This window comes from Protopterus annectens, chromosome 3.part0 (assembly GCF_019279795.1).
Source record: "Protopterus annectens isolate FY-2018-M chromosome 3.part0, PAN1.0, whole genome shotgun sequence".
NCBI classification, from domain to species: Eukaryota; Metazoa; Chordata; order Ceratodontiformes; family Protopteridae; genus Protopterus; species Protopterus annectens.
Genome location: NC_056731.1, coordinates 1875110253 through 1875129137, shown reverse-complemented (window position 1 = coordinate 1875129137; position 18885 = coordinate 1875110253). Strand labels below are relative to the sequence as shown.

The window sequence follows — 18885 nt, the reverse complement described above, 5'->3', positions numbered from 1 at the left end:
CTCTCTTCTTCACCTCTCTTCCACACTCACCATTACTCTGAACTATTGATCCCAAGTATTTAAACTCATCCACCTTCGTCACCTCTACTCCTTGCATCCTCACCATTCCTCTATCCTCCCTCTCATTCACACACATATATTCTGTCTTAGTCCTACTGACCTTCATTCCTCTTCTCTCTAGAGCATATCTCCATCTCTCCAGGGTCTCCTCCACCTGTTCTCTACTCTCACTACAGATCACAATGTCATCTGCAAACATCATAGTCCACGGGGACTCATTTCTGATCTCGTCTGTCAACCTGTCCATCACCAGGGTCTGTGCTTTGGTAAATCTAAGAACTCCCCGAGTCACTTTTTTGACTGAGGATAGTCCTGACATTCCCATTGGAAATGCTCCCTTAAAGTATGTAGGGTTTCACCAAATGAAAAATCCTCGGGAGGACAGGCAGAAGGAATGGATTCCTCTACATCAGAATCCTCATAAGCAGAGAGGGGCTGCATGTCTTCATATTCAGAAACATCAGAGTCAACAGACTCCTGTTCAGATAAAACTACTGGGCACAAGTCTCTTTTTCTTTTGGAAGGGGTAGCCTGGCTTCCCCTAATAAGCATAATAAGGTCTTCTGCCATTTTAAGCATTTGAGATTGAGGCATGGAAGCAGGTGCCCTAGCCTGGGTCATCGTTTTTTTTAAGTGTAGTTCGTACCCTGGGCCTTAGAAACTCAGTAGTTTTAGAAAGAACTAAAGACGCAAAAGAAGTCATCGGTTTGTGTCGAGTATTGGTAGTGTGAAGAACTTCCTCGAAAGCTGTTGCCTGCTCAGCGGCTCCGGACTCATCCAAGGTAGAGATATCTACAGGATCCTTTGTCGAAGAAGAGTCTTGGTAGCGGCCTGCGAATCCACAGAAGCGGGCATCAGGGGCTGCGAAACTGCCTCACTGAGGACTGGAGAACTGAAGACTAGCTTAACGGAAACACCGTCGGCAGTTTTGGACCTGTGCGGTCTGTCTCTGTCTTTATCCTTATGTTTTTACGTAAGATTGGTAGTCAGATGGCTTACCGAAGCCATATCGGAATAAGAGGACTGACTGCGAAAATATTTAGCTACAATAAGGGCCCAATGATGTATAGTTCTGGCATTGAACAAAGCAAAAATGTGACAGTGAGGGACGTCGTGGTCTGGACCTAAACAAGTGACACAGTATGACTGGAAGTCTTGGTGTGGTATTTGCTTTCCACAGGCAAGACAATCGATAACTTTTTCTGACATTGGTTAAAGCAAGAAAAAAGGATCCCCAATGAGGTACTTAGCTTTAGAAGACTTCAACTTCAATTCGGAAATGAAAACTCAGGTAGCGGCCAACCGGCACTCGTGCAAACTGCTTCTGCTTCAAGTTCCTCAGCAAGAAAGACTGATGTAATGGTGTCGGCTGCCTGATTTTATACCACTGACGACCTGACGTCAGTCCTGGAGCGACAGCAACTGACGCAGAAATACTAAGCCTCTGGTATTCAGGCTGACTGAGGGCTACCCTGGCAGGACAACCCAAGTGTGATGACTGCAACAGTAAAACACGAAGAACATCTGAAACTTACAAGTGATCCACATGCAGATTTCTTTGCTTTTGTTTTGTAGCAGTAACACTGAGCTGCTCTGTGTCCATTACGGGGTCCAGCACTGAACTAAGAATCACATGTATGGATAAACTGTGGTTCTACATAACTGTAGTATAATGCATGAAGAGCTCTAATTATGTAAACTACAGTATGGGTCATATGTAAGAATTTTAATATAACAAGCTTGTTACAACCACATGCTTATGTGTGAACCTCATTGTTATAAAACTATGCAACTGTGCACCCCCATATGGATGGAGATCACAACAGAAATGCATCAAAAGTAGACAGTCATGTTAAAAAATTTAACACATGTTGCCCTATCACACATGTTAATCAGAAGTGAAATACACAGCTACTCAGCCAACAGCTTTAAAACCTGTTATACACTTCAGGGTGTCCCAGAAACCTTTTTAAAAGGTATTATTACATATGGACACCTAAAAAATTTATAATCAGATCAATTCTACTACATGTCATCAAGGTTTACCTGGTTGGTGCTTCAATCATATGAATCAAAGCTTGAAACAGACAAAAATGAACTCCACAGCAGCACAACAGTGGAGAAAGTCATAAAGTCCAAAAGCTTTTAAATCACTACAGTGGAAACAATTTGCAATGTAACTTATGGAAATGCACTCGATAATTTACAACCTAGTCCACTTAATTTATTTTATTTTACATTTGTTTATGTGGTCGATTGAGGATATGGAAACCTATTTGAATTTGTGTCACAACCAGTTCCATTTGAGATACAGATGTTAGGAAACTCACCTGTTGAATTTTGCTCTCAAGCTGACATCCATTACTTGAATAGACATTAGTTTGGTTATGACTGTACACAAGATCACAATTCTTTACATTATATTCTTTATGTTGATATTGTGCCCTATAATTCTACTTCTGACATCTTAATTTCTTCCAAAGAAGTGAATTACAACCTTTTCCAATAGGTTCTTGGGTTCAATGGTAAGTATAAGCCTAGCTGCCCTTTCGGCCATTTTAAGCTTAGTCAATTTGCCTTTTGTGTTCTAACAGCAACAGAAACACATTGGCCAAAAGTTAGGTGACTGTCCACATAACTTCACAAATCTCGTACAACTGGGTCAACTCTTAGGGGTGTACTGTCAATGTGGGGGTAGATGACTTCCCAACTCCACCACGGACAGTCCCAAGTCCAGCTGCAAAAAGAAGAGGGTAGTCACCCTGCCACAATGGAAATCTGAACAAACCCATCTGCTCATGCTACCACATTTGGGGCAGCTGATGAGCCAGCATTGGGGACCCAAGGTGCTGGTGAGAAGTGGGTTACTGGCTGAAGGAACTTCATTACACTGAAACTGGAAAAGTACAGTTGTGTACACTTACCATAAATGTAGATGTTCGAGTGTATTCACTGTTGCAGTCATCACATTTGGGTTATCTGCCTGCAGGTAGCCCTCAGCCGGCCTGAATACCAGAGTCTTGGATTCCTGCATCGGATGCTGTCCCTTCTTCCATGACATCAGGTTGTCAGGGGTATAAAACATGCAGCCGACGCCATTACATCAATTTTTCTTGCCCCAGATGTCAGGTGCCCCACAATGGGAAGCAATTACATGTTATGTTACACCTCCAACAAAAAAGCAAATACACCAGAAAATTAAATACATCAAACAAGAAGGAAAGTTAGAGCCAAGAGAAGTCAGGGGGCTGGAGGGAGGGTAACCAGGACTGCAACAGTGAATACACTTGAACATCTACATTTATGGTAAGTGTACACAACTGTACTATATTCTTTGTGTTTCACTGTTGCAGTCATCACATTTGAATTGATTCCCAAAGCTAAGGAAGAGAGGAGGAAGTTAGAGAGCATTAGGGCCAGCTATTAAGCCCTGCAAGACTGCAGTGGCAAAACCAGCTCTGGATTAAGAAAACATAGGCATGTGGTAATGCTTGGTGAAGGTATGTACAGAGCTCCAGGTAGCAGCTTCTAGGATGTCCCTGGTAGGGACTCCTCTGAGAAAGTCTGTAGAGGCAGATGCAGCCCTGGTGGAATGTGATCTTATCCCCTGTGGGGAAGGGTTTCCATGGTGCTTATAGCAGAAAAGAATGCAATGGGCTATCCATTTAGAAATGGTTTGCTTTGAAATGGCCTTCCCCTCCACCCCTGCAGCAAAGCCAACTATCAGCTGTTCAGATTTTCTGTGAGGCTTAGTCCTGTCCAAATAAAATCTAAGTTGTCTGTGCACATCCAGAGCGTGCAGTCTTCATTCTCCTTTGTTTTGTGGATTAGGAAAAAAAGTAGGCAAATTAATGGATGGATTTAGGGCCACACTAGACACCTTGGGCATAAAGGAAGGATTAGTCCTGAGGGAAACCCTGTCTGCATGGAAGATAATGAAGGGTTCCAATGCAATAAGGGCCTGTAATTCAGACACTCTTCTTGCTGAAGTGATGGCTAGAAGGAAGGCTGTTTTCCAAGAAAGGAATATTTCAACTCTGCAGTTGCAGCTGGCTCAAATGGAGGGAGAGTGAGCATTTCCAATACAAAGTTAAGGTCCCAGGCTGGAGTAGGGGCTCTCCTGGGGGGGGTCTTAAGTTTTTGGCCCCTCTAAGGAATTGCTTTAGCAGGGTGTGAGAAAATAGGGGTGGCTCAGTATTATAATGTTCTGAAATGGCAGAGGCATGAATTTTAATTGATGAGAAGGATAGGCACTTGTGGAGCATTTCTGTTAAGTACTGAAGAATATGAGGTAAGCTGGGCACCGTTGTGCCCATCCCCTAAGTCTGGCTCCAGGAGCAGTATTTTTTCCACTTTCAGCATAGGATTTTCTAGTACTAGGCCTCCTTGCCTCCAGAATGACATTTAGCACCTTCTTACTGAGGGAAGCTATTAGAGAGCTCAAGGAATTAGCCAGGCTGCAAGGTTCAGGGTTTGAAGTTGAGAGTGCAGAATCTGGCCCTCCTGCTGAGACAGCAGGGAAGGGGTCTGAGGCAGGTGCCATGGTTCCAGTAGTATCATACTGCTCAAGAAGAGGTACCAGTGCTGGCATGGCCAGTCTGGTGCAATCAGTATTGTCCTTGGCTTGTCCTGTTTAATCTTTTGCAGAATGTTTGAGAGGAGAGGCAGAGGGGGAAAGGCATAAACTGAGAGGCTTTCCCAGGTAAAGGACAGGGCAACCACTTTCCAGGCTTGACTGTGGGGCGTCCTTGTGCATAATTTGCCCAGTTGATAGCTCTGAGGGGAGGCAAACAGGTCTACCTCTGCTGTCCCCCATTTGTTCCTCAAGAGGTTGAATATTTTTTGGTTCCAGTTTCCATTCGTGTGGGTCCATGAGATTTCTGCTTAGGTCGTCTGCCAGTGAATTTAGCTTGCCTGGCAGGAACTGAGCTTGCAGGTGCACTTGGTAGCTCAAGGCTGTGTTCCACAGAGCCATGGCTAGTCTGCAGAGAGGGTACAAGTGGGTTCCCTTCTGCTTATGTGCCACATAACTGTGGTGTTGTTTGTCTTTACCAATAATTTTCCTGGAAGAATGCGGTCTTTGAAGGCTGTCAGGGAATTCTGTACAGCTAACATTTCTTTTTGGTTGATATGCAGGTGCATCTGTCTCGGGTTCCATTTGCCATGAATACTCTGCCCTGCCAAATAAGCCCCCCAATGCATAGTCTGATGCGTCTGTTGTTAGGGTGTGGGTGGCAGGAGGTACAGTGAAAGGGATCCCCTTGTTCTGGTAGCAGGACTCTGCCCACCAAAGGAACCCTGTCTTTATACAAGGAATGAAAGGAATCATTGATTCCAAGTCCTGAGAATGTTGACACCATATGCTTTTTAGATACCATTGTAATTTCCTCATATGCAGTCTTGCATATGGAATTAGTAGAATGCAAGAGGCCATGAACCCCAGGGCTTGCAGAATTTTCCTTGCAGATAGCTGGGTCTTTGTGGCCAATAGTTTGAAGTAGGTTGTCAGATAAACTTGTTTCTCTGGAGTGAGGAAAGCCATTTAGGAAGTTGTGTTCAAGCTTGCTCCCATGAATACAATCTGTTGGCAGGATACTAGGTGGAATTTCTTTTCATTTATGGTGTACCCCAGAGAGGTTAGAAGATTTTTTATGAATGCCAGATGTTTTAATAGCAAGTCCTGGCTTTCTGCCTGAATCAGACAATCATCCAAGTATGTGTATATTTGAAATTTTCTCTGCCTGCAGAATGCAATGGCTGGAGCTAGACACTTTGTGAATACCCTGGGTGCAGTAGATAAGCCAAAGGGAAGTGCAGAGAACTGATAGTACATGGAGCTTGCCCTGAAGCGTAGGTATTTCCTGCAAGATTCCCTTGCAGGTAAGCTTCCTTTAAGTCTAAGGTTGCCAACCAGGCATCTTTGCTTAGCATAGGAAGCAGTTTTTGAAGTGCTAGCATCTTGAATTTTGGGATTACCAAAATGGTGTTTAGAACAGAGAGGTCCAGGATAGGACACCAGGAGCAGTCTTTTCTGGGTACCAGGAAAAGTCTTGAATAAAAACCTTATCCCCTTTCTTCTGCTGGGACAGGTTGAATAGCCCTGATACTTAGAAGAGAGAGAAACTGCTGTTGGGCCTCTGCCCACTGATTTGGGGGTAGGTCTGGCCAACCGTCTGGGGTTGGTAGGGTGTGGAAGTGGAATCTGTATCCTTGGGAAACTATATTCAAAACCCGTTTGTCCTGGGTAATGAGTTCCCATTTTTTTGCATGCAGGTCAAGCTTTCCTCCTAAGAAAGCAGGCAGATGAGCAGGGCTTGGAAAAATTAAGGTTAAGTCATTGTGCCATTTTTCCGTAGGGGGGAGTCTTACTACTCTCTCCTTTGGAAGTGGGATCCCCCCACTGCTTAGGCCTGTGTGTAGCCTGAGACTGCAACCTAGGTGGTCTACTGTTCCTGGGTTTGGACTGAGAAGGCCTGGAAGAGACTGGAAAGGACCAATACCTTGAAGGCCAATGCCTACTAAATCTGGGAGGCTGTACTTGCAGGAAATCATTAACAGTTTGCATAGATTTAGCTTTTTTCCTCCATCTTTTTGAGTACTTTTTCTGCTTTGTTGCCAAACAGGCGGTCTTGGTTTAAGGGAGCATCCAGTAATTTAGCTTTAATATCATCTGGCAAGTTTTGCTCCTTAAGCCAAGCATGCCTTCTAAGTACAGACCCAGTGACAGCAGCCCTGTAAGATGCTTCTAAAGAGTCAAAACAACATTGCAAAGTATGTTTACCAACTTGTTCTGCAGGATGCATTAAATCCTGTAATTCTTTGTGTTCAGGAATCAACATAATTTTCTGTTTAAGTAGTCCCATAATATGCTGCTGGTACTTTAACATATGAAACTGGCAATTTAAAGCCCTAATGGCCAAAGTAGCAGAAATGTATACCTTCTTACCCCATCTGTCCAAGGCTCTAGAATATCTATCAGAAGGGGTAGGATTTTTGGCAGCAGTAGCCTTAATGCCCTTTGGACCTTGGGAAATGGTCTGTGGGTCCGCAGTAGGATTCTTAAAGAGGTACTCTGTAACACCTGCCAGGTTTTCTGGGAGCTGGAGGTAAAGTGTCTGGGGAAAGGCTAGATTCCAAGAAAGCATCATCTACAATGTCCAGAACAGGAGGGATAGCTAAAGGCCTGTGTTGAGGAAGGAGTAAGTATTCCCTAAGCCTCTTTTTGGAGTCAGAGTAATCCTGGCTTTCCCAGCGGAAATGCTCCATAACAGTGTGCAAGGTTTCACCAAAAGAAAAATCTTCTGGAGGGGATGCAGAGGAAATGGAATCCTCTGCATCAGAATCCTCATAGGTAGATAAGGGCAAATCCTGGTAATCAGAAGAAACAGAAATATCAGATTCCTGATCAGAAAAATCAAAAAGAAAATCAGTTCTAGGTCACTTAGAGGGGGAAGGCTGGCTTCCCCTAATTAAGGTAATAAGATCTTCAGCCATTCTAAGCATTTGTTTTTTAGGCACATGGGCCTGAGCATGTGGTTTGGACATTAGTTTTCTAGGCATGGGTCAAGTTTTAGGCCTGGATGAAGAAGATGGCGTTGGTTTAAAATGCAAGTCTGTAGGCCTGAATACACCCTCAGAAGCCGGTGCCTGCACAGCAGCTCCGAACCCATCCAAGGTAGAGACATCCGCAGGTTCCATAGTCAAAGAAGCATCTTGCAGCAAAACCGGACTCCGAATGGGTCTCAGTAGAGGCCTGCGAATCTGAAGTAGCAGGTATCAGGGGCTGCGAAAGCACCTCACTGAGTACCGGCGGACTGGCGACTAGCTTGACGGACACGTCGTTGGCAGTTTTGAACCTATGCGGTCTGTCTCTGTCTTTATCCTTATGTTTTTTTGGAATATCGGTAGTCAGGTGGCTTACTGAAGCCATTTCTGGATAGTTATACCGAGTACCAAAATAATTTGCTGCAAATATAGCCCGACGACGAATAGTTCGGGGGTTGAACAAGGAACAAAACCGACTGCGAGGGACATCGTGGTCTGGGCCTAAACAAGGAATGCAGTACGAATGAAAATCTTTATGAGGTATTTACTTTCCACAGGTAAGACAATTGTTAACTTTTACTGACATCAGTTAAGAGCTAGAAAAAGGCTCCCCAATGGGGTACTTAGTTTTTTTTGAAGACTTCGGTTATTAAACTCGAAAACAAAAATTTCAGGAGTCGGCCGACTGGCACTTGTGAACTGCTTCTGCTTCGAGCACCACATAGCAAGAAAGACTGATGTAATGGCATCGGCTGATGTTTTATATCCCTGACGACCTGACGTCATAGAAGAAGAGACAGCATCCAACGCAGGAATCCAAGACTCTAGTATTTAGGCTGGCTGAGGGCTACCTGCAAGCAGATAACCCAAACGTGATGACTGCAACAGTGAAACGCACCCTGTATCAGCACGTGGAATGCTTAAACTGGCCACCACTCTGGCCAAAAGGAAATCATTGCCAAGAAACTCATGAAATGCAAAATCTCAATTGCTGCAGTGTTGGAGTTATGACTCACTGGATCTGGAACATTGACCGTCCAACCACATACAGCTGATGAAATGATGATGCTGTACAACTCTGGAAGTGAGGATGGCATCGGGTTTATGGTGGATAGCCAGGCTGCAAGAAGCATAATCACTTTCCAACCAATATCAGACTACATGGCAGTGCTCACTATCAATGGTACCATCAAGACTCGCATTCTGTCAATCTATGCACCAACCGAGATGAGTCTGGATCCACCCAATGATGACTTTTACAACCAGCTCCAATACACGCTGGATTCGATCCCACGGACCGAGATGGTCACCTTGGCAGGAGACTTCAACGCCCACATCGGTGAGGACAGGTCTGGTTGGAAAGGAATAATGGGTAGATTTGGCCATAGGAACATGAATGATAGCCTGTGACTTCTGTCCTTTGCTGCATCAAATTATCTCATTGTGGGAAATAGCCATTTCCAGCATCCCCACAAACACCAGCTCATATGGTGAAACTCATCCATTGAGGACACAGCCATATTAGACTACATCCTGGTCAACTCTTCCTTCCGATCATCGTTCAAGTATATCTATGATATGCAAGGACCTGACTGATTCTGATCATTACCTCATCTATGCTATGGTGCAGCTTTGCTTACAGCATGCAAAGTGCAAGTTAGCTCCGCCAGACAGGCTGGACTAGAAGCAACTGATGGCCCCTGCCTGCAAATAGGAATTCCAGATCAAACTCTCAAACCAGTTTCCAGCATTGGCCCAAATGGAGGACATGGACGAGGGAGAAAAGCAGATAAACTCCATCAATGAATTCACTAAATTGCTATGCCCACCCATCTGCTACTGAACACAGCCATGGATATCTGATGAGTGCCTGGATCTTGTAACCCAACAGAAGCAGGTGACGTTGGTCAACTATGAATGATACAGGCAGCTCAATCAAGAAGTTCTCCAGAGGCTGAAAGCAGAAAGGGAAGCATATTGGAATCAGGTGGCAGCCAAACCTGAGGAGGCAGCATCCATACACAAGTACAGCACCCTATACAGCACCCTCAAACTACAGAGTGGGAAGAGCAAATCCCCAATGACAACATCAAAAAAGTGGATGGAACATTCATGTGCTCACCTTCTGAATGTCTGAAACATTGGAGGAAATTCTTTCAAAGCTTTACAACCATGACCTACCTCATGGACCAATGGTTGATCTGCCACCCATCAATCTTTCTGAAGCCCCTATGACTGATGCAAACCCCTCAGTTGAAAAGGTGAAATCAGCTACCAGAACACTGAGAAACGGCAAGGCACCAGGAGTAGATCAGGTCACTGTGGAAGCAGTCAAGGCTGGAAGTGATACCCTGCTCCACTGACTTCAAGCACTGATCGAGCTATGGGTTATGGAACAGATACAATCCACATGGAAAAAGGCCATCGGCATACCTATCCAGAAGAAGGGGGACAACAGGGAATGCAAGAACTACTGCAGCATCAGCCTGCTCTTCAGCAAAGTCTTTATGAAGATCATACAATCCAGGCTGCAGAAACACCCTGAGCAAACCAGCAGGGAAGAACAGGCCAGATTTAGACTGAACAGAGGATGCTGCAATCAATTCTTCACCATCTGTCAGCTAATAGAGGAAAGAATCAGTTGTGGACAATGTACAGTTATCCTCTTTATTAATTTCAAGTCCAAATTTGACTGCATCCACTGGCCTGCCCTGTGGAAGACACTTGAGACTGAGCACAGGGCCGAAAAATCATCAGACTCTTTCAAGTGTCATACAGTGGTTCATTCAGCCAGGTGTACATTCGGAACAAGCTGTCTGAAGAGCTTACCATCCAAACTGGGGTCCATCAAGGGGATGTGGCCTCTCTATGTTGTTCAACACAGTGGTGGATGCCATCATGAGGAGAGTATTTGAAGACAAGAGCAGAATCCAGTATGATGAAGCTGATTCTATGACTGACCTGATGTTCGCCAATGACAGCACCATTTTCGCATACCATGGTGCTGAGGCCGCAAATATTCTCTATGACATCACCCGCATCACCCAATCGTATGGCGTATGGATAAATGCAGACATGACCAAAGTGATGGCAATTGATGGGTCATAAGCCACTGTCCACCTGGGGGAGTTCAGATGGAACAAATGTAACAATTCAAGTATCTGGGTTCGCTGGTACAGAAGAAGAAGGTGGCATCAAGAGCTGAAGTCCACAGCAGGACTGGACAAGCCACCACAGCATTTGCCTCGCTCAAGTGGTGTCTATGGGACAAGAAAAACATCTCTATCACCACCAAGATATACCTTTTCCTGTCACTGATCTTGCCAGTTCTTCTTTATGGATCAGAAACGTGGAACCTCCTCAAGCCAGACCTGAACAAGCTTGAGGTTTTCCAAATGTGATGACTGCACCAAATCTTGGGAATCTCACTTTCTGACCACATTAGAAACAAGAGCATCTGGACCAGATGTGATCAGCAGCCAACAATCGGCAAACAGATCCAGAACAAGAGGCTGCTCTGGTTTGTACACGTGAGCAGGATGGACACCAGCCACTTGCCATACAGACTATTATGAAGAGAGCACCCTGCGAACTGGAGAGTTCACAAATCTGCACCAAAGAAGACTTGGGGATAAACAGACTGAAGAGGACCTGATAAGCCAGCGATTCAACCTACAAGAGGTCAGAAACATTGCCATGGAACAATCAGCATGGAAAGGCATTATGAAGGAAGTCTGGAATCCAGCGGCACCCACAGCAGCGTACCAATTATAAGGTCGACCATCTCTGCTGGCCACCAGGTAGGGACAAAAGAAGAAGATGACGACTTTCCAAAGGACGCAATAATGTATTTTTTGGCATTTAGTTTCAGACTATGATGTTGACTCCAGTTATTTATTTCAGAAAAACCTTCCTGCAGGAAGGCAAAGTAATTTGGAGATTTAATAGCTGCTCCTAGTTTGCAGTCATCTGCAAACTTAGTCAGCCAGAGCAATTTGGTATTGGATTTTACTTCAGAAAAGTAGATGCTAGACAGGAAAGGTCCCAGTACAGAACCCTGGGGGACTTCACAGGTGAAAGGTCTCCTTGTGGAGGTAACCTCCAATGTTTTGATTATCTGCATTCTGTGAGCAAGCTGGCAATCCAGCAGGTGACACTGGGGCTTATTCACAGTATATTTATCTTTTTGACTATGTCTGACTGAGGAACTACATAGAAAGCTTTGGTCAGGTTGAGGTATGCAGTGTGTAGTGTTTTGCCTTCATCCATTGCTTTGGTGACGTTTCCAAAAAATCCACCAAGTTCAGTAAGCAGGACCTGCCCTTGATGAATACAAACTGAGATGGGTCTAGAGTTTGAAGGTTCCCTATGTCTTGATTGATTAATTCCATGATAAGTCTTTCCATGACATTGTATATGAGGCTGGTCAGACTTGTAGGTCTGTATTTGCCTGAATCTCTGGAAGGTCCTCCATAATGTAAGGGAATGAATGTAGCTGTTCTCAATTTGCTTAGTACAAAACCTGTATGAAGGCTAAGACTGAACAGTGTTGTTAGGGTGTGGCTAAATTGTGCTTCATACGTTTTAAGCTGCATTCAGGTACATTGTCAAGACCCATCAATGCAGTACTTTTACCTTTTGAAAGCATTTTTAGGACTTGTCTTGTGTGATAGTTGGAGGTGAGCCAGTTCAAGGTATACCTTGAGGGACAGAAGGTGGGAAGATTCAATGGCTCTGTTAAAATGTTCTTGTTTCTTAACATACCTCTATTTCCTACTACAGTCCAGTATTTAAATACACACACTTTATGCTGCTTTAGTAAAAAAACACAGAACTGTTATAATCAACAAAAGGTTATACACATCTCAATTCTTTGAGCACAACAGCTGAACCGAAAAATGACCAAGCTAACATTACATGTTCACAAAAAATTACCATGCACAAGAAAACATGCATTTTCATTTTCATATAATTATTGTAATACAAATGTAACTTCAGATACTGCCATATGTGTGCCTGGATCATATTAGTTTAATCTACAAGCAAATATATACCCTGGAATTCTAAATTATAGTATATATTACACAAGTTCCTTTTTTCCAGATATTACATATTGATGTTACATACTAAAGGAAATGATCTGTTAAGGAGTCATTTGTGTTCTCTAACTGGCACAAACAGTATAAGTATTAAAGAAAACATTTCTGAACATTTACCTCCACTTTGCTGTTGAGGAATCCTAGTCTGATGTGGCAGATTCCTGTAGAGAGAGAATAATTTGATCAATTATGTCTGTAAGTTTTAAATCTTAATGTTTCACAACAATTTACTAACAGACACAAAATACATAGCATTATGGTTTCAGATACGGTTGTGAAAAGACACAACTTTACAGCACATCCTCTTTTTGTTCTGTACACATTTCCCCTTCTCAGTCTATCAACCATCAACACCTCATAAGTCTTGAGCCTCCTCATTCACCCCTCAATACACCTGTCTCTTAGAAAAAACATTGGTTTGGGAAAAAAATGACCAGAAGACACCATCACCTTGACAGCCATGAAGGTTGTTTGATCTTCTGCACAGTGCTTCCCTTCAAGCAGTTAGTGTTACAGGCTCAGCTTTCTGGAGGAATTGGGAAGAACCCTTGCCACAGTGGCATGATGGTCTGGCTTCTCTGGCCTCCTGACTGGGGCTGCCTGCATTTAAGGCTGAACCCTAGCTTACTCCACCTCAAAGAACTGGAACTATGCAGCATCCCCTCTCTGTCTCAAAGAGATGTTAATTCACAGCAGTGCATAACGGATTTTGACAGCCTAACCCCATCCTTGGCACAGTAACATCTGTAGTACTCCCACAATACTGTCATGATGACACATATGCACTTATGTGCATAATTCAATTTAGTATGCCTTCAGGGGTAATTTGCATATCTTCCATGAAACCTGGCTAATGGGACATTTGCAAATGTCTCTACACAGATGTTTCTCTGCTCTGTCAAGGTCCCTGTGGTTGAGTTTTATGTATATCTGCTGTAGAACTTTGTTTTGGTTCTTTGCTTGAACTTTACTGGTACCCATCCTTCATGTACTGCAAGCCAAGTATATCAGACCATAGCCAGACTATTCGCTTATTCTGTCTCCATGAACCCACATAAGGTTAAAATGTGTTTACTGCTAGTGGAGTTTGGTTTACTGATCTGGGTGCCTTATTAAAGGCTCATGTATCAGTGTACATTTAAGTGCATGTGTATTTAAACACAAATATTGTCAGGAGTAATCTGGATGTCTCCCATGATACATGGCAAATGGGAGGCTTGCAAATACATTTTCAGAGCTATTTCCCTGCTTTTTTCAAGGGTCTCTCCAGCTGGGTTGTATATGCATCTGGCTTGAGACTTTTTTGTTTTGTTTTGCTCTTTTTACTTAGAGAGGAGATGCACTACTTACAATGCTTGATATTAATCAGCTATAGAAGGAAATGCTGGCAAGAATACTTAAGTCAACTTAAGCACTCAATGTGTAAAAGAAGGGCTTATGTTTGTTAAAAAATGTCAGCAAAAACTGAACAAGAAATTCAAAGCAATTCACTGTATAATGGTATAATGGTTATCACAATAATAAATACTTGACACACCAAATACTTTAATGCAAAGTTTTCGGGTCTACACCCTTCATCAGTACATAATAAAATCATTCTTTTCAAACTTTAAATAGGAGAAATAATTAATCACATGATACAACCAGCCTAATTACCTATCAATTAAAATTTAAAAAGACAGATAATAAAATATAGTATAAAACTTCCATACATTTAACCTAAAATCCAACTATACTCAAAATTACAAATAACATTAATAAATGCATATAGCGTAGTACATTTAATCATAAAGTAAAAATTAATAATACATACAACACATATAAAGATAACATCCTTCCATATTTAATACAATCAAATACTCTCTCTCTGCCTTTTCAGCAATACTGGCTTAAAACTAACAGCATTATTGAGGCCAGGTTTTACATCTGCTTGTAATCTAACAATCCACTCATACTCTTTCAGCTCCAATGTATTATTCATATCTCCCTTCCTTACTCCCATCTCGATGGTACACATAACCCTAAACTTAAATTTATGTCTCTCACCTTCTTCCACAATATGTTTGCTCAAAGCATTTGTTAATATTTTTCTTCTTATCTCTGATTTATGCTCTATTATTCTCTCCTTTAACTTTCTAGTAGTTTTGCCTACATAGAACGATGTACAGGCTGTGCATGTAGCCAAATAAACAAACTGTACTTCACTACAATTAGTTAAGGCTTTAATATTATAAATCTCCTTACTAGTAGGATGCACAAAGCTATTCTCACCTTCATACAGATCATCACAGCAAGTGCAATTATAGCATTTCATTGTGCCCACTCTTTTTTGTGCTTGTTTATTTATCTGCTGGAAATCTTTATAGCAGAATTTTTGTTTAAGGGTCTCTGAATTTCTATATGCATAAGATGGTCTATCACCTACAATTAACTTAATTTCTGGCATAGCCATTAAAATCTGCCAATTTTTCTCCACTATATTATGTATGGCATCAGTATTCAAGTTAAATGTAGTAAGGTATCTGACTATTTTGTCCCCACATTTCGGAATTCAATGCCACCTGGTCCTCCATTGAAGACAGGTCTACATTTACTTCCTCTCCCATTCACTACCCCTTTATAAACCTTATCAATAATATATTCAGAATAACCACTTCTCCAGAACTCCTACATCATGTCCTTAGCTTGCTCCTCAAACCTGGCATCTATAGTATTCAATTTACTAGTTCTTATCAGCTGGGCCTTCAATATACCTTTAAAGGTGTGTGGGGCATGCATACTATCTCTATTAATATATCTAGATGCATCCACTTCTTTTTTATATATAGTGGATTCCAGCCTATCCCCATTCCTATATAGGTGTACATCCAAAAAATTTATACTTTGTTCTGATGCTGTCATTTTAAACCTTAAAAATTCTGTTGTCTCATTGAGATACTTTATATAATCATTTAGTTCCAATAAGGTACCCCCCAATAGCAGAAAACAATCGTCCACGAACCTTTTGTAAAATTTAACATTCATATTCATCTCATTTATTCCACTAAGTATCACTCGTTTTTCCCATTCATATAGCACTATATTGGCATATGTATTGGCTATGGGGGTACCCATTGCTACACCTGTGAGCTGTAAATACGGCTCATCATCAAAAATAAAAATATTGTTCAATAACACTATTTCAAGAAGGGCACAAACATTTTCAGTTTCCCTAGCGTTCATTTTAACTTAATTTATTAAGAAATCACGAATTGCATTTACGCCATATTCATTGGGTATAACTGTAAATAATGAAGTTATATCCAGAGATACCAATACATAACTCTGCTCACTACTATTCACGCACCAATTATGTAATTCTTGCAGGAAACTGTTAGTGTCTTTTAACACTGTGGAACATCTGTTCAAGTACACACCTAGAATTGTCTGTAGATATTTTGAGATGGGTTGTGTAATCCAACCACCCCCTGAGACAATTGGTCTAAGTGGGGGATTCACCAGATCTTTATGAATCTTAGGGATACCATAAATCTGCGGTATTCTAGGGCAGGGTACACTCAAATAATTAAATAAATCAATATCTATGTCATTATTAAGTTGTAACTCATAAATTAACATATTTATATTTACTATATGCTTTTTAACTTCATTATAAGAAATTTTTCTAAATGTAGACACATCACTTAAAAAATCTTTAAAGTTCGACATATACCATACCCTGTCCATTAAAACTACTGCTCCCCCTTTATCTGCCTGTTTTATGACAATTCCATCATTCTTTTGCAGTTCTTTCATAGCCATATATTCAGAGTGGGTTAAATTGTACACACCTTTTTTACATCTCTTCTTAAAGAATGCTCTTAACTCACATTCAACAATATTAGAAAAAAGCAGACAGTATAGGACATAATACTGGTGAAAATACACTCAATTTCCTACATTTAGGCATTATCGAACCATTGTCTTTAAAGATTAGCTTCAAGCTAACCTTTCTAACAAAAAGCTTCAAATCTGTTACTGCTTGCACAATATCGTCAGTAGTATTTGGGATAAACTTCAATCCCTTACTCAAAATGTTTAATTGAGATTCAGTGAGTGTTAAATTTGAAAGATTCACAGTACCTTTATTTATTTGTGCATACACCGCATCATCCTGCCGTGTATAAGCGAACTGTCGCTGTTCATCCTGAGCCCCATATTCGACAGCTGATCTTACCAGTGCAGTGTCTCTATTCACTTGTGCGCATATTTTACCGACTTGTTTTGCACCAGTGGACTGCCGTTCTTCCTTTTGATCCCTGTACCTAACTGCTGTGCTTGCCGTTGTAAAGACGCACCCCTTATTGAAGTTTGTGTGGAGATTTTTTCCGGTTGTTTTAGTTGAAAAGGAGAAAAATAAGTTATCTCCCTCTGTATACTCTTCTCTTTAGCATTCTCCTTCACATTATTCAAACCACTTGGCGCCATCAACTCCTTCACCTTGGGATGCACTACGCTATCAGCCGTAACTTCACCGTCATGAGGTATAGGTGTCAACGCCTCATTCACTCCACTCTTAATAAGTGGAATTTGCCGTTGATTGGACGATTCCACTGACGGGGGCGGGTTAATTTGTTTTTGAGATTTTGGATTAACCAAAGAATCCAAAGGCAGCTGCTGTACATCAAAAGTATCAAGTTGATCAAGGGAATTAGCAGCTTTCTTCTTCACCTCTAATCTTTTATCTTTATAGCCTACAGAATAATTGTCATTTCTCGGCCACGAGAAGATGTGACCATTTTTAAAGTCATTAACATCCCCCTGAATTTGACTTTTCTTTTTTGTTGTAGTCTCATATCCAATGCATAAAGCCAATCTAAAACAGTCTGATATAAATCGGACAGATCTACAAAACATGACATGCCAGTTATTTCATTTTCCAATGCTTCTATTTCTTCTACAAATTTACATTCTATAGGCTCAAAGAAACTGTTCATAAGGCACATATAATCCGCACTAAGTTTGAGATTTAACTGCTGCCACTGCATTAGGAGATCATTATATGTATTAGCATATGAGGACATCTTTAAAATTCTTAGCCCTCGCGGAACAACACCCAACTCCAAATAAGCCTGGAAGCTCAACCGTTGCCATTGGAGTTGTTTGTAGGACTGAACTTTTCTTTCAAGGATAGATAATTTCTGCTTAAAGTCTTCCCCCTCCTGGCCAACGGTTACCTGGGGGGGGGGGGGATTCACAACAAATGCCATTTTTAATAGCGGGTTATCCTGTTGTTGGAGCAACTTCTTCACCGAACTCCTCGGGACTGCTGGTTGTGATTCCATAATAGTTAACACTCTTAGCTGGCTGGCTGGCTGGCTGAAACTCTCCTCCTTTCGCTTGGCGTGAACAGTATTCACCAAACACAAACACGAACTGAATCAAACACAGGTGATACTGTTTGAGAATATAACTCTATAGAAAACAAATACTTGACACACCAAATACTTTAATGCAAAGCTTTCGGGTTTACACCCTTCATCAGTACATAATAAAATCATTATTTTCAAACTTTAAATAGGAGAAATAATTAATCACATGATACAACCAGCCTAATTACCTATCAATTAAAATTTAAAAAGACAGATAATAAAATATAGTATAAAACTTCCATACATTTAACCTAAAATCCAACTATACTCAAAATTACAAATAACATTAATAAATGCATATAGCGTAGTACATTTAATCATAAAGTAAAAATTAATAATACATACAACACATATAAAGATAACATCCTTCCATATTTAATACAATCAAATACTCTCTCTCTGCCTTTTCAGCAATACTGGCTTAAGACTAACAGCATTATTGAGGCCAGGTTTTACGTCTGCTTGTAATCTTACAATCCACTCATACTCTTTCAGCTCCAATGTATTATTCGTATCTCCCTTCCTTACTCCCATCTCGATGGTACACATAACCCTAAACTTAAATTTATGTCTCTCACCTTCTGCCACAATATGTTTGCTCAAAGCATTTGTTAATATTTTTCTTCTGATCTCTGATGTATGCTCTATTATCCTCTCCTTTAACTTTCTAGTAGTTTTGCCTACATAGAACGATGTACAGGCTGTGCATGTAGCCAAATAAACCAACTGTACTTCATTACAATTAGTTAATATAGTTTATCACAATAATA

At 41.4% G+C, this 18885-nt stretch overlaps 1 protein-coding gene across 6 annotated transcripts in view; it reads right to left on the bottom strand.

The window, feature by feature from the left end:
* SGCE (sarcoglycan epsilon) overlaps positions 1-18885 on the bottom strand; it is a 555267-nt gene that overhangs the window by 83234 nt on the left and 453148 nt on the right. For all 6 annotated transcript variants that reach the window (XM_044065943.1, XM_044065944.1, XM_044065947.1 and 3 more), the window contains one exon: positions 12822-12865. In XM_044065943.1, the coding sequence (XP_043921878.1) occupies positions 12822-12865 (44 nt within the window). The remainder of the gene's footprint in view (positions 1-12821; positions 12866-18885) is intronic.